The sequence below is a fragment of the Dasypus novemcinctus genome, chromosome 5 (genome assembly GCF_030445035.2).
Source record: "Dasypus novemcinctus isolate mDasNov1 chromosome 5, mDasNov1.1.hap2, whole genome shotgun sequence".
NCBI lineage: Eukaryota > Metazoa > Chordata > Mammalia > Cingulata > Dasypodidae > Dasypus > Dasypus novemcinctus.
Genome location: NC_080677.1, coordinates 39,224,004 through 39,251,326, shown reverse-complemented (window position 1 = coordinate 39,251,326; position 27,323 = coordinate 39,224,004). Strand labels below are relative to the sequence as shown.

Genomic DNA, 27,323 nt, shown 5'->3' with positions numbered 1-27,323 from the left:
TTCACTCTCCAGAGGCTATGTGATCATGAGAAAATGCTGAGGGGAAGAATTTTAGTCATGGGCTTGGAGTTATTGAAGTTCAGAAAAGCATTTGCCTGTGTAATGATATGCAACTCAGTCCACATACCACCCTGGCTCAACAGATGAACTATATCCATGGTGAATGTTGTCTTTATAATGTCTGCTGATACCTTTATTTGGGAGATCCAGCTGTGGGTCCTTAGATTTGCTGTATATTTAGAGTGCTGAGCAATAAAGCAATAACATTAAAAACTTATTACATCTTATTACCCTCCTGAATACATATAACTTCAAACATGTTGAATTTGAAATAAAAGGCAATATGAACTATGTTGTCCCTGTCACATACAATTAAGTGAAGCTTTCACAGGGTCATATATCAAACTATACAAGTATGACTTCAGGCTGAAAAGATTGTGGAACAATTTTGTTTGATTAAGGACATAAAACTAGAATGTCATAAAGAATGCTAGGATTACAGGCTTCTAAATAAAGACATGTTCCCTACATCTCTTAATGTGGATAAATAATTGTATAGTTACCAGAAAAGGAAAATTATGTATTCAACAAAACCAATGATACCTAATGTTATTTTTATGCCAATATGCATGTCTTGAAAGAAATATTCATGTGTTTCCAATGTTGTTTATATTGTGAAATTAAAATAATCCAAATTGCTTTTGCAAAAGCCCTTGGGATGATGTATGGTGAATTCCAGTATGTCTCATTCATGATCTCTCCTTTGAGTCTCACACTAATCTTATTTGGTAGTTATTTCAATATCTTCTTGGCAAAAATTAGTAAACTAAGACTTGGAAAAGATAAATAACTTGCCCATGATTTTATAGGTATGAAGAAACACATTCAAGCTTGGTTTTCCAGACTCCAAAGCCCTCGTGCTTTTCATTCCTTGGGTTGCTTTAAAGTTAATCAAGAGTAGAATTCAAGGGAAACGGACTTTGGCCCAGTGGTTAGGGTGTCTGTCTACCATATGGGAGGTCCCCGGTTCAAACCCCGGGCCTCCTTGACCCGTGTGGAGCTGGCCATGCAGCAGCGCTGATGTGCGCAAGGAGTGCAGTGCCACGCAAGGGTGTCCCCCGCGTGGGGGAGCCCCACGCGCCGCTGACGACAACAGAAGCGGACAAAGAAACAAGATGCAGCGAACAGACAACCAGGGGAGGGGGGGGAAATTAAATAAATAAATAAATCTTTTTAAAAAAAAAGAGTAGAATTCAAGTTAATAATGCTGGACACAAGAGATTAATTTCCAGCCACATTTATTACTTATCTTTGTTTAGGTACCTCCAAAAGAGGACCCTGAGACAAGGAAACACTACAGTCATAAGGAAAATGAGGGAGGGAAAGAGGGCCAATGTAGCATATCTTTGAATCTAGTTATAAAGTGGGCAACCACAGCTTGCACCTACAGGAGAACATGGGGAAACAGAGCTCAGTTTTACTCATATTGTCGTGTGAGACTGTATCAGCCCTTGAATTGTTAAGACTGGCCCAGGATGAACAACAGAGAAAAGTTTAAAGTAAATACTTAGAAACTTTTAAGGCAATTCGACATTTTTGCAGCATACATTTTTTTCTACTAATTTTTAAATTATATATATATATATTTGTATCAAACACATTGAATTTTTAAAAAAAGAAAAAAACTACCAGTCCAAAAATAGTGTGAGAAATACTAGTGTAGAACACAAGGCCCAAAGTGATTCTACATGAGGAGCAGAGGAGTTGGGATATTTATATTTTACTTCGTGTCAGGCTGGTCCTCAATTTTGGAAGACAGGTTCCAAAAGTGTTCATTCCTTGACATATGAAGCAGTGTGTGAAGAAGCTCTGAGACTGGAAGGACATGAGGAGGTCATTGACGGTGTCTGCCATAGTCTCAGTCAATAAAGAAGTTCACAAAGCTAAGGAATCAATTTAAACATCATCACATCTCAATAATCTTTCTGATAAGAAGTTAAAGCTAAATATTAGGTGGGCGCATGCTATAAAAGGATATTGGAAAACTAGGATTAGACTACCTACAAATAAAATGTTCCCTTCATCAGTACCCCTGAAGAGTAACGAAAATGGTCAACCAAAGCATCTGCTAGCAGGCAGGGAGGCTAAATTAAAAGTTGTATAATGACCCAAAAGTCTATTGTAATGCAAAGCAGTAGAAGCCAGGACACAGCAGTCTCATGGAATTTTACTTTGGACATTATGGGGCTCCCTTCATCAACCTAAAACAATTTTATTTCATCTTGAGAAATGAGAGTTTCACTTTCCTTTGGAAGGAAGCCCAAAGCAAGACTTCCTCCTCCCATTGCTCCACTCTAGAAAGCCAGGGTACTAGTATGTGACTTAGGTTCAGAAATTAGATGCTCCCAACCAGGATTCTGAATCTTGAGCAAGTGGTCCAAGGATGACAAGATGGTTAGAAAGCCATCTTGCCTGCAGGCTACTCACTCCTACTTCTTAGGCCGCCCTTGGTTTCAGGTCTAATTTAATCCTGGTCTCCCAGTCTCCTGCTGATTCTGTAAGCTTCCAAATATTTCATTTTTACTTGTGGCAATCAGAGTCTGATTCTGTTACTTGAAACCAAAGGCTGTCACTGACATAATTATGAAGAATCAGAGCTCTTATTCAACCCTGCTCAGTAATTTCCTTGAAAAAGTTAAACAGGTCTGTTTCCACGATTGTCAAATGGGACAAGATCAGCATTGTCCTTCATGGAATATTAGTCTGCGAGATGTTCCCTTAATAAAGGGTTATCCCATTGAGAATCCAATTGCATGTTGGCCTATTTAAGTTTCTGGAAATTCCACCAGTAAAGGAATTAGTTTAACTTCAACCTAGCTTTTCCCAAACTTAATCATCCAAGTCTTGCTTCAGAAAACATTAACGTCCCATAAAATTAATCATCCACAGACTATCTTCTGAAGAGATGCTTACTCCAGCAGTCATTTTTCTTGGAAAATGTACCTGACACTGGAGTCTGTCAACAAGCACTCATGAGACCTTCAAAGTCATCTCTGTGTTAACCTAACCCATTATAGCAAGAGTTCTTAAACTTCAGTGTGTATATGAATCATTTGAGGAGCCTGTGATAACGCTGGTTGCTGGACACCATATCCAATTGACTAATTCAGACTCTGTGGAATAAACTAAGGAACTGGAGCTAAGGAAGGAATCTCGCATGGGTGGCCATGTTGCAGGCAGTCTTCATTCCAGAGTATGAGAAACACTACATTATGTAATACTTCAGTGAAATGTTCCTTCCAGGATCTTCTGTTCTTTTTCAAGGGAAGAAGTTAGATGTCATAGTCATAGTAAATTATCCCACTGGCCTCATCATTCATCATTTCCTAAGAGGTATGGATGAAGCAATTTCAGAGACAACTTGAAACTATCCACCCAAAACCTACTGAATATCCTGATCCCAACTTCAGAAAAATATAACATTAAAACATGGATGTGGTTTTAGCTACAGCTATAAGGTCAGTAGATGGGGCAAAATCTAGTTAATGTCTGAATACGCAAAGGAGCAGTCTCTCAGATGTCTCTCTTGCTCCTGCTATCTGCCTAAAACTTACTCATTTATTGCCATAAACCATAATAGTGGGAAATAAAAATTTAAGGAGTAAGGAAGAAAGTTAATGCATCTAATTTCAAGACTTATTAGCAACTCAAATAATTTGATGATAGGAAGGCTGAAATGAATAGCTGAAGTGTTATTTTTAGACTATCTGTGATTTTCATTTGCTGTCATTACTGCAAATGATGAAAAATTAGATGTCAGAAATTTCAAAGCAAGACACCAGAACATGGTGAAAAAAAATAAAGAGGAATTAATCAAATCACAATCTTTTGGAAAAAATTTTTTTCACTGTTAGAAATTTTCAGGTAACATGATGAAGATATGGTATTACTGAGTTTCTTCACAATATCCTGTACATTTTCTCACAGGAAAAAAAAAATGCATTACAATAACAAGTGACATTTATTGGAAACAAGCAAACCTTTTGTTCCTGAGTCACTAGTTACATTTATGGTAAGAAAACCCTACAGGTGATTTGTCAAGATTTCAGTAGAATTCACTTTTATCTTTGTAAGCCAAAATGTACAAATAATTTGTAAATAATTTATAGGGATTACAGTCTCACCCTAAGGAGATGCAGTTTATTAAATTTATAACCAGAATTATCACCTCTTTATAATTGGGAAGTGGTGCTAAATGGAGACGTGTTACACCAACTCTATAAAACGTTTATCCTGATATATATCTGCACTGGTCTCAGGTAACAAAACGTAGAAGTCTTTCTCTCTGAAGGACTTCAGAACTTCCTGAAACAGATTTAAAATTTCATCTTATTCCTTCTGTTACACAGTTGGTGTGGCTTAGTATATAAACTACATCAGCACCTAACAATATAGAGTTACAAAAATTAATGCATACCTCATCAATACTACAAATATGCATCCATTATCATTTCCCTAACTTTGTATTTTATTTAATACCATCAGTCATTTCAAATCCAGCATCAAGAATTCAATTTTAGGGAAGCAGGTTTGGCTTAATGGTTAGAGTGTCCGCCTACCACATGGGAGGTCCAGGGTTCAAACCCTGGGCCTCCTGACCCGTGTGATGAGCTGGCCCAAGCACAGTACTGATGGACGCAAGGAATGCCACGCCTCTCGCAGGGGTGTCCCCCGCATAGGGGAGCCCATGCACAAGGAGTGCACCCCGTAAGAAGAGCCACCCAGCCTGAAAAAAGTGCAGCCTGCCCAGGAGTGGTGACCACACACGGAGAGCTGACGCAGCAAGGTGACACAGATTCCCAGTGTTGCTGACAAGAATATAAGCGGACACAGAGCGGGTGGGGGTGGGGGTGGGCAGGGGAGAGAAATAAATAAAAAATAAATCTTTTTAAAAAAAGAATTCGATTTTAACATATGTCATGAAACTCTGACAGAAGAGTCACTCTACAGTGTTGAGGGGATTAAGACACTTCCTTACCGGGAGTATGGAAGTGACTAATTTTCTTTATTGCAGTACTGCACTGTCTCAAAGGTAACTGTGTTCCTGAGATCTGTAAAATAATCTCTGGAGAATATAAATGCTGCTCAAATGAAGAATCCCTAATTGGAGCCCAAATGTGTTCATCTGGTGGTCGCATTGTCCAGTCCTCACCCCATCCCAGCCACTTTCCAACCCCTCCATTTTAAGACCACCAGTACAAAACCACAGCTGCTCAAACATGGAACTAAGGGAAGAAAAAAAATAATGAAACTGAGCTGGATTTAATCCTATTTACAGTACATTGCCTGCAGTGTAATTGTGTTACAAGTGCCAATTTTTAAGGTTTAGATCATAACTTCGGACTTTCAAAAGGATCTCATTTGTAGACACAGGGCGCTTTTAATTTTTCTGCTGGGTTCCTGGTTTGCTTAGCTAATTCTGTGGGCCCCAATGTGCAGTCCACACCTGAAGTGGGGGAGTTTTTGATGTTGTGGTTAATTAACCAGGTACTTTCCACTCACCCAGTTAACAATTAGAAAACAGAAAGAAAAAGAGAGCCTCCTACTTGATTTTTCACTCCAAATGCGGAGATGGAAATGATTAAACAAATAAGAAGGAAGGAAACTCCCGCATATTTCACCTCAACCTGGCTGGACCGGTCTGATACCTGCTAAGAGGCTAGGTCGCCCGGCAGCTAGTGGGAAACAGAGGTCAGACTTCGTAACAGGGGGCCACTGCTGCCCCTAGAGGACAAAGAGAACCATCACGCTGTGTCCCAAAGCCTTGTCTTCAACCCGGGGGGCTGGGTTCCCTCCCGCGGCCTAGCGTGGTAGTGACAGGGCCTGAGGAGGCAGGCTACTTCTCCGACAGTTGCCCAGCACAACATCCACTCCCCGCGTGCACCTAAATTTCTGGGCTGCGAGCGGCAGCAGCGTCCCTCCCACCCCACCCCTACCCCCACCCCCACCCCGCTTTAGCGTCTATCTCCCCGCTCCGCCGACGCCTGTAACTTCTTTGTTCCGTTTATTGGGAAGGTGACGCTTAAGGTCAGAAGACGCACCAAAGCTAGCAAAAGCCCAGGGCCACCACCAGACCCAGGGAAGAAGAGATGCGCTGCTGAGCCAATGGCCGAAGCTCAGGGTGGAGGAGCCGCGAGAAGTTTCGCCAGCAGAGCCCCTGCAGACTCGCCGCACACTCCAGGGCTCCGGACAGCGTTGGAGTGGGGCAGAGGGCGAGCTCCTAACTCTGCAGGCGAAGTGGGCAGCGCGCTGCCCCGGAACAGTGGGTGTTGGGGGCGGGGAGAGGCCTCTAGACTCCACTTTGTACGCTGCAGATGCGGGGCAGTGAGTATCTCCGAACAAAGGAGCGCACAGCGTGGGGGTGAGACTGAGGTTTGAGTGCAGCTGCCATTCGTACCGAGTCTCCGCACGAGCTAGCAAGCGCTGGGGTGCAAGGATTCGGGGGAGGAAGGGTAAGGGAACCGGGGGTGCGATTCCTGTTGCGCTGCTACCCATCAGTTCTTGCAAACGATGGGAATGGCAACTATCCGAGCCAAGGGGGAAAAAAAAAAAAAGCTGGAGTGAGCAAAACAAAGAGCGAGTGTGGGCCGCGGTGACTTCATGCCTCACCAATGTCCCGCCCACGCTGCTCGAGCTGTTGCTGCTGCAGCCGCCGGGGCCGCCGCCGCGCCTGCGGGCCGCGAGGCACAGCGCTGGGTAGCGTGGGGCGGTTTCCTAGCAACTCGCCGCCCAGAGCGCGTCCAGCTGCTCGCACGTCGGGAGACCCCCGAAGTACCAGACAGGACCACCCCTCCCCCGCCCATCGCCAGCCTCACCTCCCTCACATCCTCGCCTAGTGCGCTCCACAGCACTCCAGCTGCCGAGGTTCTGGGCGGCGGGACGTCTTAGCAGGGCACCGGGGTCAAAAGGACGAGGGCACGAAACCCCAGCCCCCGCGAGGCCGGGCTCCAGAACCCGCGGAACCTCCCCACTCGCGGCCGCGGCCGTCCCCTCTACTCCACGCCAAGCCAGGGGCTGCGATGCCTCGCGCTGTGCCGGCGGGCGCCGGCGGGCGCTTCTAGGGCGCTCCGGGAGCCGCCTCCCCCGGCTGCTGGCACCCCGAGCTTCCTCCCTCGCCAGCCAGGACGCCGCCGCCTCGTCTCTGCCCGCCGCTCCGCCGACGAGGCTGCGAAGCTGCAACTCCCTGCAGTTGGCCTCCCTGCCCACCTGTGGAAGAAGCTCGCGCTGATTGATGCGCCATCGACTTTTTTCCCCCTCGGCCTCGCCGGCGTCCCCTCCCACAGATGCAGCATCACCCAGTGAATGTACATTAGGGTGGTTTTTCCCCCCAGCTTCGGGCTTTGTTTGGGTTTCCTTGTGTTTGGCTCTTTGCTAAGCTGATTTATGCGGCAGAAGCCCCAGCGCCTAGAGAGAAACAAAAGCTCTTTTCTTTGTCCGGGAGTCGGCGGCCGAGCTCCCGCTCGCGTCGCCGCCGCGGGCTGTCGCCAGTCTGAGGAGGCGCTTCACGCGGAGACCGCGGGGCTCGCCAGGCCGAGCTGGGAGGGCCGAGGGGGCCCTGAGATGCCGAGCGGTGCCCGGGCCCGCGTACCTGCACCGATTGCTCCGAGCTGCGGGGTCCGCCCGCCGGGCCTGCGGGGAACGCGCTAGCGAGACTCGGCCCGCGGGCCCCGAGGTGCGCCCGGGAGGCGCGAGCGCGCGCGCGGAAAGCAGCCCGGCGGCGAGCACGGTGCGGGCTGCTGTGCACTATGTGCCGCTCGGCCCCGGCTTTTTTAACCGCCGCGTTGGTCTGCCTGCAGAACTGCCGGCGAGGTCCTGCCTGGGTCTTCCGGGCGACCTGGGTGTTTTCAGTGGTTCTTGGACTGGGCCAAAGTGGTAAGTGTTTTCTGCTTGTTTGTTTTGTTGTTTGTTTTTGTTTTCCTTCTCTACCCCAAAGGTCTCTGGGCTGGCACGAAAAGCTGCCCGGGCAGAACAGCCGGGCAAGTAGCCGGTGACAACTTGGGTCTGCCCTGGGAACGTAAGAGCGCGGTCGTGTAGCAGCGTCCGCCTTTCCAGCGGCCCCAGGGAGGCCAGGTGTCAAGCACTTCCTCCCGGAATGACAGTGACAACTAATTATACGAGGAGATACTGTCCATTGCTCCCGGGTCTTGAAAAGCAGCAATAGAATGAAAGTTTGGAAGGGAGATGGTATTTGCAGAAGCCAATTTAGGGATTCCAGTGCATCCCTGAGGTATTTGTACAGAATATATTTTGGGTCCACTAAACACTATCTTGCATCTGATTCAAGGCTGTGAATAAATTTGCTGTCTTTTTTTTTTTTTTTTTGAGTCCACGAAAAGGATGCAGCTACAAGTTTCTTCTGTCATCCTGCTCAGCCAAAATGAATTAAACAAACTTGAGGCACATTCCTGTGGGTTTTTTTTAAGTCACCATATTTCAGTTTAAAACAAAACAAAACAAAACAAAACAAAACTTGCTAGCTAATTGATCCCTTACTGAGATCAGTCCCTGAGACTGAGAAGCAGAGAGAAACCTGGACCGGAATTTACAGCTTTCATTTCAGAATTACCGTGGGTTTGGAGGGTTACCTCTTTATAAACCTTATCCTCCACATCTGTAAAATGGGGACAATGCCTACTCTCACTAAATCACAAAGGGAAGCTCAAGTTAAATAGTGTATATGATGTTGGGGAATTTTGAATTAGTGCAAATGTAAGGTGGTAGTATTTGGATAGTGAGCAAAAATAAAATATACAAGTAAGGGTGATAATTACCCATTTAGGATGAGTTCTTAATGGTTTTAAATGTAGGTCAAACATTAATTTTTGCCAATGCAGTAATTATGCCATGGTACATTAAGATTTAACCTTATGTGATTTTAGTGATCACTGAGTTTTAAAATTCTGTTAGAGCCTTTCTCTAACCTTTCTGGTTCTAGGCGAGTTTGATAATTGCAGTTACTTTGTAGACTTACAATTTTCTCCTACACTTTACATCGAAGTGCCAAGTTTCTGCCTGAAATTAATTAAAACAGTCAAATCGTAACCTGTAAAGAAAGGCTTAAAATGGAAACAGCCAACTAGCTTTGCTTAATTGTTTCATATATAATTGTCTAGTGTTTGTATCAGGGAGATAGTTACTGAGTTATGTAAAATAGAGGTAATTAGAGTAAATTTTTATCTTATCATTATTTTGTGGCTTATATGTTCATTTCAAAACAAATGTAACTCAAGGCAAAGGAAAAAGTAGATTTCACTATCATGCATTTTTTTTTGCAGCAGATTTTCCACAGAGCATAATCCCATCCTATTTCAAAAACAAATGACAAAATGTTTTTCTACATTTAGTACACCAATATATACACAATAGTAAAATGACAGACTTGTGTCAACAGAGTAGATTTTGCACCCAATACATAGGCTAAGGGGAAAAAATCCTATTTAACTCTAGATGTTTCTAATAATAGTAATATATGGTTTGATTATTTGTATTTGTAAAGATTAGTCAAGTTCTCATGTAATAGCATTGTTTTCAAAACAAGTGAATGTAGGTGATTTGAAGCAAATATTATGAACAGGCTCCCTGGCACCTGCAGTTGTGAAAGGGAGTGTTGATCTGGAATCAGAACAAGGCATCCTATTGCCAGTCTCTGTCAATGTGCAAAGGTTTCTGATATATACTGATATGCATTGCAGTTAAAAACATGCAAAAATTTAAATTATAGACAATACAACTTAGAAAATTAGAACCCAACATAAACTGCAGTACTTTCATGAATAGCTATAAGTCTAAGATTATATGTCTTCACAGTGCAAATTAGATGCTTCAAGCAGAATAGAAGTTTAGGTATCAGTTACAAAGGAAATCTTGTTCCCTTGCTCACTAGTTTACACCAAGGAAATGCTGAGGGCAATAAAGCCATACAAAAGAAACCATAAACTGTACAAGAACAATGTAGCTTAAGGTTTAATTTTTGAAGTAGAATGTATAGGCCTCAAGTACCTAGCAGATTTTAACAACAAATATTTAGCAAGTAGGAGAGATGCTATTAACAAAATCTGAACATTTCTGACCAAGAAAAAAGTTTTGGAGTTGCTTTTCAACTTTCCCTGGTGGAAATTACCAACAATTAGAGAAACAATAACAGTATAAAATGGTTAATGAGTAACTGGAAAACACGGAGGAATACCTAACTGGTTAATATTTAAGGAGTTAATATAGCAAAACTATTGTTTCTTCAGTTGCTAATTTTGAAAGATTGAAAATTTTTGTTACCTCAATTTTTGTATAGCAATAGGAGTGACAAATTTCAGAAATTACCATTTCTTTTAAAAAGGTTACTGTTGTTAGAATGAAATTTCACCTTCTGTGCAAAATCAACTAGTATTCTTTTTTTCTCTATTTTTTTTTTAAATGTTACATTCAAAAAATATAAGAGGTCCCCATATAGCCCCCACCCCCCTCGCCCCACTCCTCCCACATCAACAACGTCTTTCATCATCATGGCACATTCATTGCATTTGGTGAATACATTTTGGAGCACTGCTGCACTATATGGATAATGGCTTACATTGTAGTTTACACTCTCCCCCAGTCCACCCAGTGGGCCATGGCAGGACATACAATGTCCAGCATCTGTCCCTGCAGAACAACTCCGAGACCTGAAAATGCCCCCACATTATTTCTCTTCTTCCCTCTCCTTACCCTCAGCAGCTACCGTGGCCACTTCCTTCACATCAATGCTATAATTTCTTCCATTACTAATCACAATAGTTCCAGAGTAGAATATCAGTAAGTCCACTCTAATCCATACTCTTTTCCTTCATCCTGTGGACCCTGGGATGGCTATGTCCTCTCCACCTCTATATCGAGAGGGGCCTTAGATTCCACATGGATGATGGATGCTTGCAGTTGTAGGCACTCTTGGCTCCCTGGTGTGGTGGTTGACCTTCTTCACCTCCCTGTTAAAATAACAATCAACTGGGTTAGCGTTGCTTTGTGACTGTAGTGTTACTTTACCTAAAAAAATAGCCCAAAGTGTAAGTCCTCTCAGAAGCCTTTATGATTAACTAAAGTAGAGGATATTTAATAAAATCATTTAAAAAATCATTTTTAAAAATCCAGTCTTCCAAATTATTTACCTGAATAAGCAATCAAATTACTTCTATCTTAGAGAACGGAGATACTTTCTGATCAGTTAAAAAGCCATCTATGCCCTTGCTGTATCCCCAATAGTGAAGTAGCTTTCTATGTTTTGAAAAATGCCAGAAAGATTTCTGTGGCCCCAAATAACTCCTTCACCTGTTACCAAATTCTCTAAAACTTAACCATATAATAGAATCTTTGGGGTTAAGCATGGTATTGACCCTATGGTTTCTTTTGATTTTTAGCTTTATATTGGGGAAATTTTCAAATGCATTCAGAAGCAGAAAGAATGATGCAAGGAAGGCCATGTGCTCTTCACATACCTTCATAAATTATCAATTCATAGCCAGCTTCTTTCATCTCTCTCCCCACTCAATCTCTCCTACCCCAACTAGATTATTATTTTTTCTTTATTAGAGAAGTTGCGGGTTTACAGAACAATCATACATAAAATACAGGATTCCCATATACCACCCTATTATTAACACCTTGCTTTGGTGTGGAACATTTGTGACAATTGATGATAGTGCATTTTTATAATTGTATTACTTACTGTAGTTCAAAGTTTATTTTAGGACTAATTGGATTATTTTGAAGCAAACCCCTCAGGTTATTTTAACCTAAAATACTACTGGAGGAAAAATACACTGCCATTAATCCAACAGCATGGATTTTTTTTTTTTGCTGGTCTCTTTCAGTAGAAATTTAGGGTCACATGATGTTCATAAGTTTTAAAGAGAGGAATTGCAGAAAACAGGAAAAGAAGGAAAGAGAAACATAACCCAGCCATTTACTTTGCAATCATTCCATTATGGCTGCATTGAATATATAAAAATATTTTTCCTCAAAATAATGCATAGGTAAGAATTTGGGTATGTATTTATACAAAGAAGAAAAAATAATGTGAATAAATCTGCTTCCCCAGGCATACATTAATTGCCATATCCCAGTGGAAACCCAGCAGTTATAGTTTATTTGAAGTTTCAATGTTTTAGATTGCTCCTCCTCTCTCTTGCGTCATGAGTTTTTCTCTGCTCTGTCCATACACACTGTAATATCTCCCATCTTTAAAAAAAAATAAAGAATAAAGAAAAAAAATATTTCTTGACTTCACATTTGCCTGCAGCATTGCCTCTGTTTCTCACTTTCCTTCCCAGCAAAAGTCCTTACCTTCTCTTTGAACCCGTTCCAGTTAGGCTTTCTTTAGCATCTCTCCAGTTGTACAATTCTTGTTAAGGTACAGTGACCTCCCCATTGCCAGCTCCAGTAGTCAGTTCTTAGTTATTCATCTTGCTTGACCTAAAAGCTGTCAGCGAGTTGACACTGTTGACCACTCCCTTCCTTTGAAATGCATCTTCCTTGGGCTTCCTGGACAGTCATCTCTTGATTTAAGCTCCTCCATCTCTGATGTTGGTTTTTTTATCATCTTCTGACTTCCAAATGTAGGAGTGGCCCAGTCCTGACTTTCTCTTCCTAATATATACTCACATCCAGTCTTGGGATCTTAAATACCCTTTCTATTTGACAGCTCCCAAATGCATATCTTCAGCCCTGACCAATTCTCTGATCTCCAGAGGGTACAGCAAACTGTCAATTCAACATCTCCACTGGTTGTGTAAAGGAAAAGTCAACTCTAACACGTTCAAAACAGAACATCCAATTTTCTGTCCCAAACCTGCCCCCTTCACACTCTTACTCATCTGGTGTCCACACTAAAACTTTGGAGGCATCCTTGATTTTTCTCTTTTTCTCACACCCCGTAGTCAGTTTTCTATCTCCACTGCTACAGCTCTGGTCCATGCTACCATTTTCTGCTCGAACTATTTTAACAGATGCTTCAGATCTCTTTATTGCTCAGACCTCTCCATGGCTTCTCATTTGTCTCAGCTAGGAGACCCTTATTCTTTACATGGCCTTTGAGATCCTATATGAGCTACCCCCTGCTGACTTTTGTCCTCATCTCCTTACTCTCTTTCTTTTCTCACTTTGCTCCAGCAACACTGGTCCTTGATGTACCTTGAAGGTGCTAATCATGATCTGACTTCCAGGCTCGAACACCCTATTCCCTCTGCCTGGAATGTTCTTTTCCCACATATCTTGCTAACTCCTTCTCTGATGCTTCCTCCAGATTTCTATTCTAATGCTGCTTTATCAGAGAAGGCATCTCCAAACTCTCTGATCAAGGCTTTTTAGCCCTCTTACCCTGCCTCTTTTTCCTTTATGGCCTTTAGCATCCCCTGACATATTTCTTTGCTTACTGACTGTCTCCCCATCCCTCTTCCTAACACCACAACTAGAATAAAGTTCATGAGGGAAGGCACTTTGTTCTCTTTTGTTAGAAAAAAAAAAAAAAAAGCTGGGCATGTAAAAGACCCTCAATACACATTTGTTGAATGAATAAATAGGTTTCTTTTCAACTTTGTCATCAGAGTGATTGCCTGTTTATTCCAAGACAGGGCTATATTTACTTTCTCCCAATCTCTCTTCTCTTTGTGAATAATGGATGTGTGGAAGAATCAAGTTCTGTTATGTTTTAATAGAAATTCACAGATACTTCTACCAGAAAAAAATTTCCTGATATATTTAGTATAAACATGCAAAAAAAAGATTTACCTGATAATAAAAATTTTGCTTGACTTTTTTGCACATTTAGATGTTAAAAGTTCATTTAATCTTGTAATCTATTTTAAAAATTTTAGTTGTCTTTATTAAAGATGGAAACTAATTGGTTACAAAACCTTTGTTCCAAATAGATACTATGTTCCTTGCAATTTTTTTGTTTTTCAGTTTTAAAGATTACTGTAGATATTATTTCTAATATCATAAATACATAGTTATTTCTTCCTATATATCAACAGAGGGTTGATTTTTGTAGTGCACTATTTACAAAAGCTAAATAGGTAAAAAACGACATTTTATAAATTTGTATCATTTAGGGAAAATATGTCTAAATTTATGAAGTATTGTTTAAATAATACTAAGTGAACCTATTTAGAATTATAGTTAAGAGGGTGGCCAAACCTTTAAAACATACTATAGCATGGGTTACATATGCCTGACTGGCATTATCATGAAAAAACAAAGTTACTTGTTAATATAGACTTAATATTTTTGCTCCAACCGAGTAAACATGTAGTATAATTCTTTTTAATATTAAGCTCAATTAATTAATAACATTGAAGGCAATCTGTTTAAAATGAAAGTAATTTGAAGCAATAGTGTTTAACATTGTGACCCAAGGCTAAGTTACCTATTTTTATAGATGTATGAAAAGTATAGGAAATCATCAAATGGTAAGACTATATAGGGAACTCTTAAAAAGTAGAAGGACTAACTGGACAAAAACAGTTCTCAGAATAATTTTACCAGCAGATAATTTTTTAAATGTATGTTTAAGTTTTAAAAGGTGTCATGTTATTTATTTATTTGTTCAGGCTTTCTTTCTTTAAGTACTACTACTTTGTAACAGGCACTATCCTGGGTTCTGGAGTTAAAAGAATAACAATGGTTAAGATTTGTGGCGTATTTTCTTTGGGCCAGGCACTCTGCTGGATATATGGTATGAAATATATCCTGTTAATGCCCACAACCCTCTGAGGCATGTATTGTGATTATTCCCCTTTGCTAGGTAAGTGATCTACTTAAAGAGACATTGATGTCTTGGTTAATAGGAATGAATCCAGAACTCAAGCCTGCGTGGGTTCAACACCAAAGCCTGTACTTTCAGTAGCCATTATAGACAGCCCTGGGTTCTGGGCCTTGGAGGGCAAGGAGTACACAAGGCATGCCCAGCCAGTGTGCATCACCCCCAAGCCCACTCCTAGGGCCCTCCTCCTATGGTAGATTGTGCCACCCATGTGCCAAACCTGAGGCAAGGGTGGCCAAAGGCAGTTGATGTAGGGGGAGCAAACAACTGGACATGCAGGCTGAGGAAGTGTCCCCACAGGGTGGGGACAGGCTTCTTGGAGTGAGGAGAGAGCTGGGGTAGGAGGGGAAGACTGCTAGGTTGTGGGCTGGAGGGGCAACACTTCCTTGCTGCCAAGCTCCCAACCAGAAATCTAAGGAATCTGACATTCTAAATTCAAACCTAGCCTTACCAGTATTATGAGTGTGTATTTATCAAGGCAAGAGGATAGAATTATTTTACTTAACAGTTTCTTAGTCTGTTTTGTAATTTTAAAATATTTTAAAATATGCCCACCATTTGTATCCTTGCTCTTGCCCCCTGAAAAAATTAGGGGCAGGCTTTTCTGGGAGTTTCCACATTAATGGTTGTAGTGGCATGGGGAGATAAATGATTAAAGCAACAGAGACCACCTCATATCAAGATACTTTTATGTTTTAGTAACTGAATCCCTTTTGGTAAGCTTGAAGATATAAACAGATTACACTGAATTCTATTCTTTTGCAAAGTAGTCTAGTAAATGCATATTTTTAACTTTATTTTACTGTTTATTTCCCTTTATTTATTTAAATATGTCACAGAAAAATCAAATTGGGTTGACTTATTCATCTGGCATAAATCTAATATCCATAACTAAATGAATATGTTGGAAAAACAGTTATGCTGCCTTTGTGGAGTAAAGGAACTATTTTTCAATTTAAAAATCAATTTTAATGTGACCTTCTTTCTACTTTCACTAAGTAAATGAGTATTCTTTACACATCAAAGAAAAAGTATAGTGTAAGTCAAACTGGTTTCCATTGGGATTTTATAATTTTATTGCAACAATCATACTTTTCAACAAAAGTGCTCAGCTGAATTCTTTCTAAGAAACTACTAATGTTAAAAAGATATGTTAGAAATATCTTCCCTGAGTTATTTTAAAAAGCCTTCTAACTAAAATTACTTAATTACTCTTATTTTCTAAGAATAAAATTACTCTTAGAAAGTAAGAATAAGATCATTACATTAAAATTTCAATGTAAAATTATGGTGAGCTTATTAGAGCAATGCTGTTAAGATAGTATTCAAGATGCTTTGATTTTGCATGCTGCTAAAAAAAAAGTATAAATAAAAGTATATATAAAATACATAAAAAGAGGCCTGTCATGCTGACTTTATCAATGAGCCAACCATTCCAGTAATTGCTTTAGAAATGAATTCATTGTCTTTCCTGGATGATTTCGTTGTCATTGTTCTTATTTTTTAATTCACAAATACTGTCAAAGACAGGGTCTGTTTCCACTCCAGATCATTATTGGTGCAGTTTGGTTACTCTAGAGAATTGCCAAAAAATCAAAGTCCTCAGATAGGAAAGAGTAAGGAACCTGAAAGAGCATAGTTGTCAAAAGCTATTCAAGCCAATGTCCAAGAGAGAGACTGACTTTGGAAGTGGAAGGAAAGGCAGGTAATGAAGACAGGAGGATAGAAGGCTAGAAAAGATTCAGCTCTGTCTTAAGAATTTTGCCAAACGTTTATTACTAGTTATGTGAGATGTCCAAAGGCTTCATACCTGATTTTCTTATAGGATCAAAGATGATTTCAACATGTGCCAATGGTGAAAAGCAGCCATAGCCAAGTACTGTTCCCCACATATATGTGGTACCAGGGTCCTTTCCTTGGTATTGAACCACAAACACTTTCCCAAGTACAGGAATTTTTCCCAGTTTCAGTGGGGGCTACAAATTTAATTCCCTAGTAACTGTTGCAGGTACCAGGTAGAGGAAGAGGCTGAGAGGAAAGCTATGTTCCAGAGTTTTCAAATATTATAAGATCAGACAAAGAAGAAAATAATCAAAAGAAAGAATTCAGGATTCTACAAGAAGTGAGTTGATAGAAGGTACCTTAAGTAAATGCCAAAGGAGGGAATGTCTTTCCTAATTACCTGCTGGAGTGGGGTTAGGAAGCCAGGCTGGCTATGCCAAGTGGTGTCAGTTATTCATTAACTGCAGTAGAACAAAAAATGCTAGAAAGTTTTGGAGTGGGCGGGAATTGCTGTAGAACTGGCTGTTCTAGTTGGAAACAAAGGATTCATTGTAACAGAACTGCATTTTTTTCCCTCTTCTGTCTCTTAGTACAAGGCACACCTCTCAAGGTACTGACTGCCCCATTGTATTTTTGTGCATTTGGTTTAGATTTTTAATGGTATATTGCAGACAAATGTATCATAATTTGAAAAAGAAAACTTTCTAGAAATGGTAGATGGGGCCTAAGTCCCAAGAGAAGTCATCTGGAAGATGGTGGCACTGAGAAAGATTCAAAAAAAGAGTCACAGTTTCTGGCATCCTGCGCTTGGGTTGGAAAGGTCCATCAGGATGAGTGTTTCAACCACAACCCAGCTAGTTCCAAGGCCCTAAGGTAAGGGCCAGAGCATATGACAGTAGCCTGACCCCTGAGATTGATGATGGAAGTACGAGTTCTAGATGTTATCAGTACCAGTCCTTAATTAATAGGATGAAGATGTTGGATGGCTTGTGAAGAATCAAAGGCCACACTATGCTCGGTCACATCTGACCAGACTCTGATGGAGTGGGAAAAGGGGAGGGTGGTTCCTGAGCATATGCCTGTGCCCTGTTGAAGGCAGAAGAGCATAACTGGAAGGAGAGGCCAGGCCTTGCTGTTAGATGTTAATGTACATGCCCAGTGCTGGCACGTGGCTACTGGAAAGCAATATGACTGATGCCAGAGGTCCACACTCTCTGAGAGCAGGGGATGTAGGGTAGGTTATCTGGTAATGGATGTGTTGGGGTAGAGATTCGCTTATGAGCATAAGAAATGAGTCATTCATCAGGGCCTTTGCACACATTCTGACTCCCAGAGAGGTGTTTGATTTTGAACGTAAAAGTGACATGTTATGCTTCTGACTGAATTGCTTGGCAGTGTAGACATGTTTGGTCAGTTAGAATTTTCACTGAGTGCTATATCTCTGCTCCTCCCAGAATAAAAAATTTCAAATACTAATTGGAAAGCATGGAATTCTTTCTCCTACATGGAGTAACTGAATCTCTTTGGGTTTAAATTTTTTAAAGTCCATTGTGGAAGTAGGGTTTGTTTGCTTGTTTATTTATTTGTTTTTGCTCCTCTGCCAAACTAGATTCTTCTATCCCTATATTAAATAACACCAGAATTGAGGCTCAAGGTCTGAAAAGCAAAGGATCTATAAAATAGGTAATCCACTTTAGGATATTCATTAGGGATCCTTATTGAGAAGTGGGGAATTAAACACCCAGAAAATCCCAGGAAATGTTGAGCTATTTAAACATTTGGAAGCCCGCCTCTGCAACCTAGTGTTATTCATATACCTGAAATTCCTATGAAGAAACTGGGTTCCCAAGAACTTCCTGTTAATAAAGCAAACTCACCCTTGCAGAACTTTAAGGATTCTCAACTATAAATATCCTAGGACCATCCAATGAGTTGGTCATACAGGGCCAGTTGTTGGCTGTTGTTTATATATATAGTGACTTCTCTAACCAGAATAGCACAGGAGATCACAGAAGAACACAAGGAGATTGGCAGGGCATTTCAGAAAGCTGAGAGGACATTACTAAGAATTTATATGCTCTAGCATATTGGGAAAAAGATCTTCCATTCATCCCCACTCTAAATGGTTGGTGTACAAAGGTGTAGCGTGGTAGAAACCTGAATGCCTCAGGGTTGACCAGGAGGCAAGGAATCCTTGGCAGCAAGTTCTTATGCTGCACTGTGAGAGCTCAGATGCTCAGGAAACACAGTTTGGAGTCTGGTCGTTATTTGTTTCGGAAGAGAGAAGAGCCTTCAAGGCCAGGAGGAGTGGATGTAAACCAAGCTATCTCTATATATGTAATGGATCTGCAGCTTTGGTCTGACAAGGTGGAGAGAGACTCTGTAGCCTCATTTGTGGTGTGGGGTAACTCCTACATCATCCACCCAAATATGATTTGGTTGTGTATTTAAAAAGCAGCTTGGGGAGCTCCAGCAGAAGTGAAGGGGTAGAACCGGAAAGATGTTCTGGTGTTGGAAGATAAAGGAGATATGAGGTCCAAGGAGAAGCTGGGTGGGAAACAGGAGGGATTCAGGTATCAAAGACTAGACCTGGAATGTTACATGTTGGGAGATGATTTCGTTTCTCTCAGTGGGTTGCTGCTGTTTCAACAGCTTTTACTGATCCACTTGGCTGGTCTGACTCTCAAAAGCAACCAAATGATACTGTGTGATTTTTAAGACAGCAAGTATTTGGGGACAAGTTGCAACCATGTAAAAAAAGGGCTTAGGAAATTCCTCAAGGCAGTTTACCCTGAACACCCCCCCCCCCACACACACACACACACATACTATCCAGCCCTCTCTGTCTCCCATTGAGTTGACATTCTCCCATGGCACCCTGCTAGTATGTTTTCAGAGCATACCTGTCAAGCTTCTGTCACATGTCAGTTTTCACTGTTACTCTCTATGCTCCACACAAACAGGAACTGTCTTCCTAAGGTCCTCAGAGTGCGATAGCAGATAGAAGATGTTAAATAATTATGAAAAAAAATGTCAGAGAAATGGATGCCATTAAAACTACTATAATCTCAGAATTCCTTAAGGAGTGAAATTTTCCATGCTCTATTCCCTGATGATAAAGTCCATTCTTCCTTCAACCAGCATCTCCTTTGCTCATTCCCTTCCTTTTCATCTAGAAATATTTTAATAATATTAACTGAGCTGCCCATTAGAGGGTGAAAAACAGTATAGTAAAACCCTGATCATCTAGAGTGCATGTGAAAAGATAATGTTTTAATTAAATCCCATGGTCATTCAGATTCAGACTCTTTCTTTTGAAAATCTTTTAAAGATGCATTTGTACAATGTCTTGTCTGAATGTATCATTCAAACTTTCTTTGAGATTGGAAGAATTTGCAAAGCCTTACATTTATCATTGGGTCAATAAATCAAAAGGAATTGCCTGAGCACCTACTTGGCACACTTGGACTTGTTCCAGGTACTGGGAAACATGGAAAATACAGGACATCAGGTAGATGGATGGCTGACCTGGGGGAATGATGTGTGAGCTACAAGGCAGGTAGTGATAATGGTGATGAAGTAAGCAGTGCAGGCCATTGGTGCCATGGGGCTGTAGAGTTTTTGAGAATCAGACAGCATAAAGTTGATGATATCCTGATAATTAGGACATGACCTCTCAATAACTTCTAGATATGAATAGTTTTCATTTTTTCTGTCCTTTAGCAGAGAATTAGAATTAGAATGTAGAATTCTGATTAATTGAAGGTTCCTGTAGATTTTACTGCTTGTGAACCCCTTCTCAGGCACATTTTTTTCCCTGGAGACTGTCTTAACATTCATCAGCATAAAGCAAATTCCAGACTGTGTGTTCTGTATCCTAATGGTACTGTTACTTGCATTTTACCAGCTATTGGTATGAACCGTTAGAAGTGTGTAAAACAGAAAGAAGTGTGATGATTAATTCATCAAATGAGTAGAGTAGGGATATCAAAGTAGCAAAACTAGAGACAACCAGTAGAAAAAAAAATCAAGTGCCGTATATGAGTGCTGAGGGGCAGTTCAGAGCAGCGAGAAAGGGTGAATGAGGATAACAGACGAAGTTTACCCAAGAAGAGGCATTTTGAGCTGAATTCCAGAGTTAATCAAGGGAAGAGGACAGAGTGTTTCAATTTGGGAGAAAGTTACCTTCAGACACAAAAGTAAACTCATCAGGTCAGAGAGCAATGCAAGGGAGTTGTTCATTCAACAAATAAATTTGGTATCTCTGATGTGCCAGACATTGCTCTAAGCCTGGAAATACAGTAGTGAAAAAATCAGACACAAATACCTGCCTTTAAGAAACCTGTATTCTAGTGGAAGGTGGCAGACAGGAATGAAATAAAGAAATAAGATATGCAGCAAGCTAGAGGGCACTATACAGTCTAGTACCTTCTATAGAGAAAACCCAGAAGGGAATTCAGAGAGTGCTGGGGAAGTGGGGTTCAATTTTAAATAAGATGGTGAGAGAGTGATATCTGAATCGAGCCCTGTAAGGGTAAGAGATGTCTGGAACAGTGTTCCTGATAAAGGAATCAGCAAATACCAAAAGGCCCTGAAGAGGAAAACATGAGAGGAACAGCATGCTAAGATGTTTCACACCTATCAAATTTCATTTCTTTCCTCACCATGACCATTATTGATTGTTTCCATGCCTGTTGTGATAGGCTGAAAAATAGCCTCCAAAGATGTCCATTTCCTCATCCCTGGAACCTGTGAATGTTACCTTCTATGGCAAGAAGAGGACGACAATGACAATGACGACGATGACATCACAAATGTGATTAAGATAAAGATCTTAAATGGGAAGATAATCCTCTATTACCCAGATGGGCCCTAAATGCAATCACACATGTCATTATAAGAGAGAGGCAGAAGGAGATTTGACATACGGAAGACGGGAATGCAGTGTGACCACAGAGGCATAGATTGAAGGGATGCAGCACCAAGTCAAGGAATGCTGGTAGTCACCAGTAGTGGGAAGAGGTAAGGAATGGATTCTCCCCTGGAGTCTCCAGAAGGAGTGCAGCCCTGCCCACTGACACATTGATTTTGGCCCAGGGACTCTGATATTGAACTTCTGGCCTCCAGAACCATGAGACTAAATTGATGTGTTTTAAGCTACCAAGTTTGTGGTAATTTGTTTACAGCACCCTCAGGAAATGAATAAACATGGATTATTTGAATATATTCAACTCTTCCCTCTTCTGGAACTATATTTATGAAAGATCATTTACTTATTTCTAGTTAAGAGCCAAGTATTCATTCAACAAACTTACATTATATTTCTACTATAGGCAAAGCATTTTTCTAGGACTTAGGGAGAGAAACAACAGCACAGTGTCTGCCTCAATATTTATGGCTTTCTAGAGGAGGAAATAGATACTTCAACATGCAGTATAATGTAATAAATTCTATATATATAACTAAAATCTAGTAAAAATGAGTTCTGTTCAGGATGTGTAAAACCCATTAGGAAAAAAAAAGGTAAAACCATTGTCCTCATGGGGTTTATATTTTTGGGTGAAGGGAGAGAAAATTAAAAATTAAACATATAGTTATACATAATTATAAGATAACTGCTATGGGGGAAAGTAGAGCAAGGTAAAGGGGATGAGGAGGACTAGGGATAGACAGAAGTTGTCATTTAAAATGGACTAGATGTGCAGCCCTCATTAAGAAGGTGATGTTTGAGCAAAGTCCTAAGGAAGTGAGAGAGTCAACCTTGTGGATAACTGAAGGAGGTAGAGAGAAGAGAGGATAGCATGGGATGTGAGAGAAATCTAATAGGTCAGAGGATCAGTGGACTGGAGGTGTCCAGACCATGGAAGCAGTGAGTTAGGTTGAAAAACAGCGGGTGGTGGTCAGAGAAGGTGATATATGCTGAAATTGCCAAGAATTGAGATAGAGTAGTTTTGGAGGGTGTGATAGTAAGCCAGAGGTCAAAACCATTTAGAAATGGGAGGTATCACCCTTGGGTCTGCAAACCCCTGCAACAATTCATAGGAGTGGGGGATATGACCTGAACTCAGAAGTGTCAAAGGTGGGAGGGTTTTTATGAACCAGGAGGGAGAGTGCTCTGGAAGTGCCATGAGATCTCAGTAGACACCTACTACTGCCTCCAGGCCCAGTACTGTAAGTGTTGTGGGAGTAAAACCAGCCATTGCCCATGTGGTCAATGGGGAGGTCCCTTCTTCAGGGGAGAACCAGTTTCTGTTGGAGCAAGAAGGTAAAGGGAACAGTCAGAGAAGAGATTGAGATAGAGAATCCTCTGGCTTTCAGAGGGCAACAGGGAGGAGAGTTTTGGAGTGTGAAGGGAGTTGGAAATGGAGAGAGTAGAAGGAATGTGCAGAGCTTTATTGGGATTTCAGTGGGGGGGGGGGAGGGGGAGGTGAGGAGAGTCTTGGTGGGCTGAGCTGCTTATAGGGACTAAGGTAAACAGAGAAAATGAGATTTGTCTTTATGAACTCAAGGCAGACAGTGGTGATGAGGCTGTGAGTGGTGGGTGGAGGGAAAGTGGGGGTTTGGGAGATTGTTGCTGGTTCCTAGAAGGAAGGGAAGAGGTCTGAGGAAGGCTGATCTATGACTTAGTTCCACTGTGAGGCTCATTGTACCCTATCTCCTGCCAAGGTGTCAGTGGACTTTCTTTGGATGTTTTGGGCTACCGCTAACTCCAAATAATAGAACTGATTGCCTAAGGAGATGTACCAATATTTGAAGAACATACCTAAAGGTGATATAAACCAGAAGCTTTGGAAGTAGAGGGGTTTGGGGAAGACCTTCAAAACTACCTAGCCAGGTATAATCTAAACATTCTCTGCTCTCTCAAAGAATTTGCTTCTTGATAAATACATTCACATATACTAACATACATACATGCAAATAACTAAATAACATATATACCAATAACTAAAATTCAAGGTGGAATATATGGATTACAATGCAAATTCTATAGATTCAAAAGCAGATTCTCGAAGTAGTCACCTTTACCTGAAGGGAACAGGAAGCATTTAACAAAGAAGAGATTTTATAAGTGAGATAGGTGTTTAAGCTGGATGCTGAAGAATATATCTGAAGGTAGTACAAAGCAAAGAGGCTTTGGAAGTGAAGGAGTTTGGAGAAGATGTTCCAAACTTCCTAACCAGGTAGAAAGGACTGGCTGAATTGTAACAGAGGAAAGAGCTCTGCAAGAATAGCTCTGCATACAGAGAGTAGAAGACATGTATTTTGGTCATGGCATAGGGCATCCTGGGAGAAGATAAAGAGAGAGGTTAGACTTAGAACTTGGTAGATGTGTTTGAACTTTACTGCACAAGTGGTAGAAAATCATTACTGTCTTTGTCTGATTGACTATATATTAGAGCAATAATGTAATCTGACTGTATCCAGAAATGAAGCTGGCAACAATGTGTGTAATGATTTTTAGGGTACATTCTAGAAGAAAGAGACTATGAGAAAGTTATAACAGTCATGCAAATTATATGTAATGAGCGCCTGAAGTAGGGTGAAATCAATGGGTTTGGAAAAAGAGAGATGAATGCTGAAGATAACTGAGGTAAAAGCAAAAATGTCTAGATGATCTGACAGATTTCTGGGGGTGAAATAAAGGGCAGAGTCAAGATTGACTAGAAAGATTTAAATCTGAATAACTAGGAAAATAGTGTAATGAACAGAAATAGGTCAGTCAAGTCAGGAAGAAATAAAAGAATATGTAGAGTTTGAAGTTCCACTAATGAAAATCTAAGTGGGATGTCCAGCAGAGAATTGAAAGTTCAAGACCGGAACTTGGGTGAGAGTTTGGAACTGAAGATAATAATTGGGTAGGCATCTCTAAGGAGGGGAGATTAAACTCTTGGGAATGCAAAAAGCTATCAAGGTGTGGAGTTTAGAGAGGTGTGAAAATAACCAAAGTCTTAAAAAAGAGGAGTAGATGGGGGAATGGCAAGAGCAGAAGAGTGTCGGCCCACTTTTAAAAGGAAGAGGACATTTGGACATTGCTAAATACTACTTGCTAAATCTGATTAGAAATTATTTGTCTTTGTGTGAGTAATTCACTGGATAAGGTAGAATAAATTATCTTCCCAAGGAAAAGAATTCTTCTTCTTCCAGAAAGATAACAAAGATGAAAATTTTGAGTTGAAAAGAAGGAAAATTATTTAGATATTCTAGGTAATTTTGAAGTGAGGTTAGGGGCAACTCTTAAATTTAAGAACTTGGCAGAAATACTTGGGAATTTGAGGGGAAATATTTACAATAGTGGAAGTGAAAAAATATTGGAAAGTCAACAGAAGCTAAATAAAAGTAGGACTAGGCCGCTAGGGGCTAGCTGAGGTGAGAAGGGAATTTGGAGGAGCTCATGACAGGCCCCCAGAAAGGCAGCCTTAAATACTGAGATTGGAGCCGTTGCTTAGGATACATCTCCCTCCTTGTGTCTGACCTACTTCTGCTTACTTTCAACTTGCTGTTTTAGAATTCTTGTCTCTAGCTTCACTTGGATTCGTCACTCTTCCCTCTTCTCTTTGATCTTTGGGCCTAAGACTCTTTCAGGGTTAAGTGATCCTGTGGCCCCTGTAGTTCAGAATTCCCTGCTGCAGTCCCTGGCCCCAGGGTTTCCCAGCTGCTCTGTCCATGGTAGAAGCCGTGAGGTGTCTGGGTTATTTGGGGATTTCAGGTGCAGTAGATGGTTCCATGGAATTGGATGGGGAAGAAAACCATGAGCAGGGTGGTCAGTACATTATGGAATTCAGAAAAGTGTCTGGTATGATAACAAAGATGGGGAGGGACATATTCAGTAAGAGATGTGGACTTTAAATGAATAGAGGTTGATATGTGTTGGAAGGTAGGGAGTGAGGGAGAACCCTACAATAAGACAGAGAGAGCAAGCAAAATAGGAAAGCATCATTTGAAGATTTCCCCAAGGATGAACTCTGGATAAAGCTGAGTTTTGATGACAGGGAAGCAGTTTCTGGACCATTTTGAGGATATATGGAGAATACGGAATAAGAATTTCGTAGGACAATGTAGGCTAAAGATTAGTTCATAGTATAGTATCAATCTTAAATTTCTTGAATTTGCAAACTCTAGGATTGTAAAAAAATACTCCTGCTCTTAGGATGTATTTACTAAAGTACTATGAGGTAAAGCATGTTGTATGCAATCTATTCTCAAATGGGGAGAGGGCTGATAAAATATATTAAGGTTAAAATTATTTCAAAATAAAAAGGTTTCCATAAAGAATTTCATGGGCTGTCACAGAAATGCATACATGATACAGAAATGGGCATTGGTAGAATGAACCCAGGAAAGTCAGGATTGAGCTGCATAGGGATACTAGCATATAAATATTGGATAAGAAGGAAGATCTTATTTTCAGGGCAAAAACTTGCCAATAACCTCATGTAGACCTATGTTTGACTTCACTCATTTTAAACTTAGGCATCTTACTCTATCATAGTTGGCCATAAGTTTCTTCTTCTTTAAAATAGATAGTAGTATCTACCTAATAATGTTTTTAGAATAATGAATCTTCATATAAAGCACTTAACATTGTATATATTACACAATAAACACAATAAACAGATTTATAATTTTTAAAAGTGAGACTTTGGTAAGTTGTGAAGTTAGTTGCAAGAAAGCTTTTAGACTACACAGATGGACAATGGGGAAGGCAGAATTGTGGTCTGGAGAGAATTTATAGAATTAACTTACTGCACATCCAGTGGAATTGTTGGTTTGAAGGCACAAGACTATAAATTTGCATACTTGACTTCTAGTTGTTAATTTTATCACTTCCACAAGGATTGCAGGGAACAGCCTAATGGTTTCTCTCTGAAACTGCCTCACTATCTTCTAGGTTGGATGGTTTTTTGAGCCAATAAAATAAAATGTCATTAACTGATTCTTCAGTCAGAACATTGTGAAGTGTAAGAGAATGCAACTTCGTAAAAATGCTGCAAGTTATGCTAATGCCCTTTAAGAAATTACGGACATATCTTAATGCAATATTTTAACTTGGGCAAATTGTTACTCTTTCATCTACTTGTACTTCAATTCAGAAATTACCCTTATATATTGAAAGAAGTACCTAGTCAAATTCCAGCCAATAAAATTAAACTGAGAAATTATTAATTGAAATAATTTAATATAACTTAAGAATTTTAGGAGAATAAATATCATATAAGATTCAGTTAGCTGAAAATCCTTTGATTATAATCCTTTCATTATAGTAATCTTTTCATTGTAATTATAATTTCATTTCCTGTGATCAAAACCCAAAGATAAAATGGATTTTATAAAAGACATCAAAGTATTTAGGGTCATCTTTGGTCTTAAGATTAGAAGAAAATTAGTATTATATTAATATTATTAGTGCTAATAATAGTACTAGTTGTCAAGATACTTAATCTTACCTTGACATCATTACCTACTCCTTTCAATTTCTCTTGCTGCTGAGGATTTGCAAGAAATTCCAAGAAGAATATAAAAAAAATTTTTTTTTTAAATTTCAAAAGAATTTTATCTCACCACTGAGCTCAATCTAGTTGAAGGAGCAATAAAAGATTTTACCCCTTGCTCTGAATAGAAGATAAATAAATCAGGCAAATACCCTGTAGGGATTATTGACTAGGCAACCACAAACTGTTCTGTAAGTCAAAGA

At 40.3% G+C, this 27,323-nt stretch overlaps 1 protein-coding gene across 5 annotated transcripts in view; it reads left to right on the top strand.

Moving 5' to 3' along the window:
• Positions 1-5,864: 5,864 nt before the first annotated feature.
• Positions 5,865-27,323, top strand: part of ITGB8 (integrin subunit beta 8) — a 205,334-nt gene continuing 183,875 nt past the window's right edge. For 3 of the 5 annotated variants that reach the window (XM_023590364.3, XM_023590365.3, XM_023590362.3), the window contains exon 1: positions 6,067-7,932. In XM_023590364.3, coding sequence (XP_023446132.1) covers positions 7,806-7,932 — 127 coding nt within the window. In that variant the 5' untranslated portion in view covers positions 6,067-7,805. Of the gene's footprint in view, positions 7,933-27,323 lie in introns of all 5 variants that reach the window. The other 2 variants (XM_004463943.5, XM_071215124.1) reach the window with 2 other exon arrangements.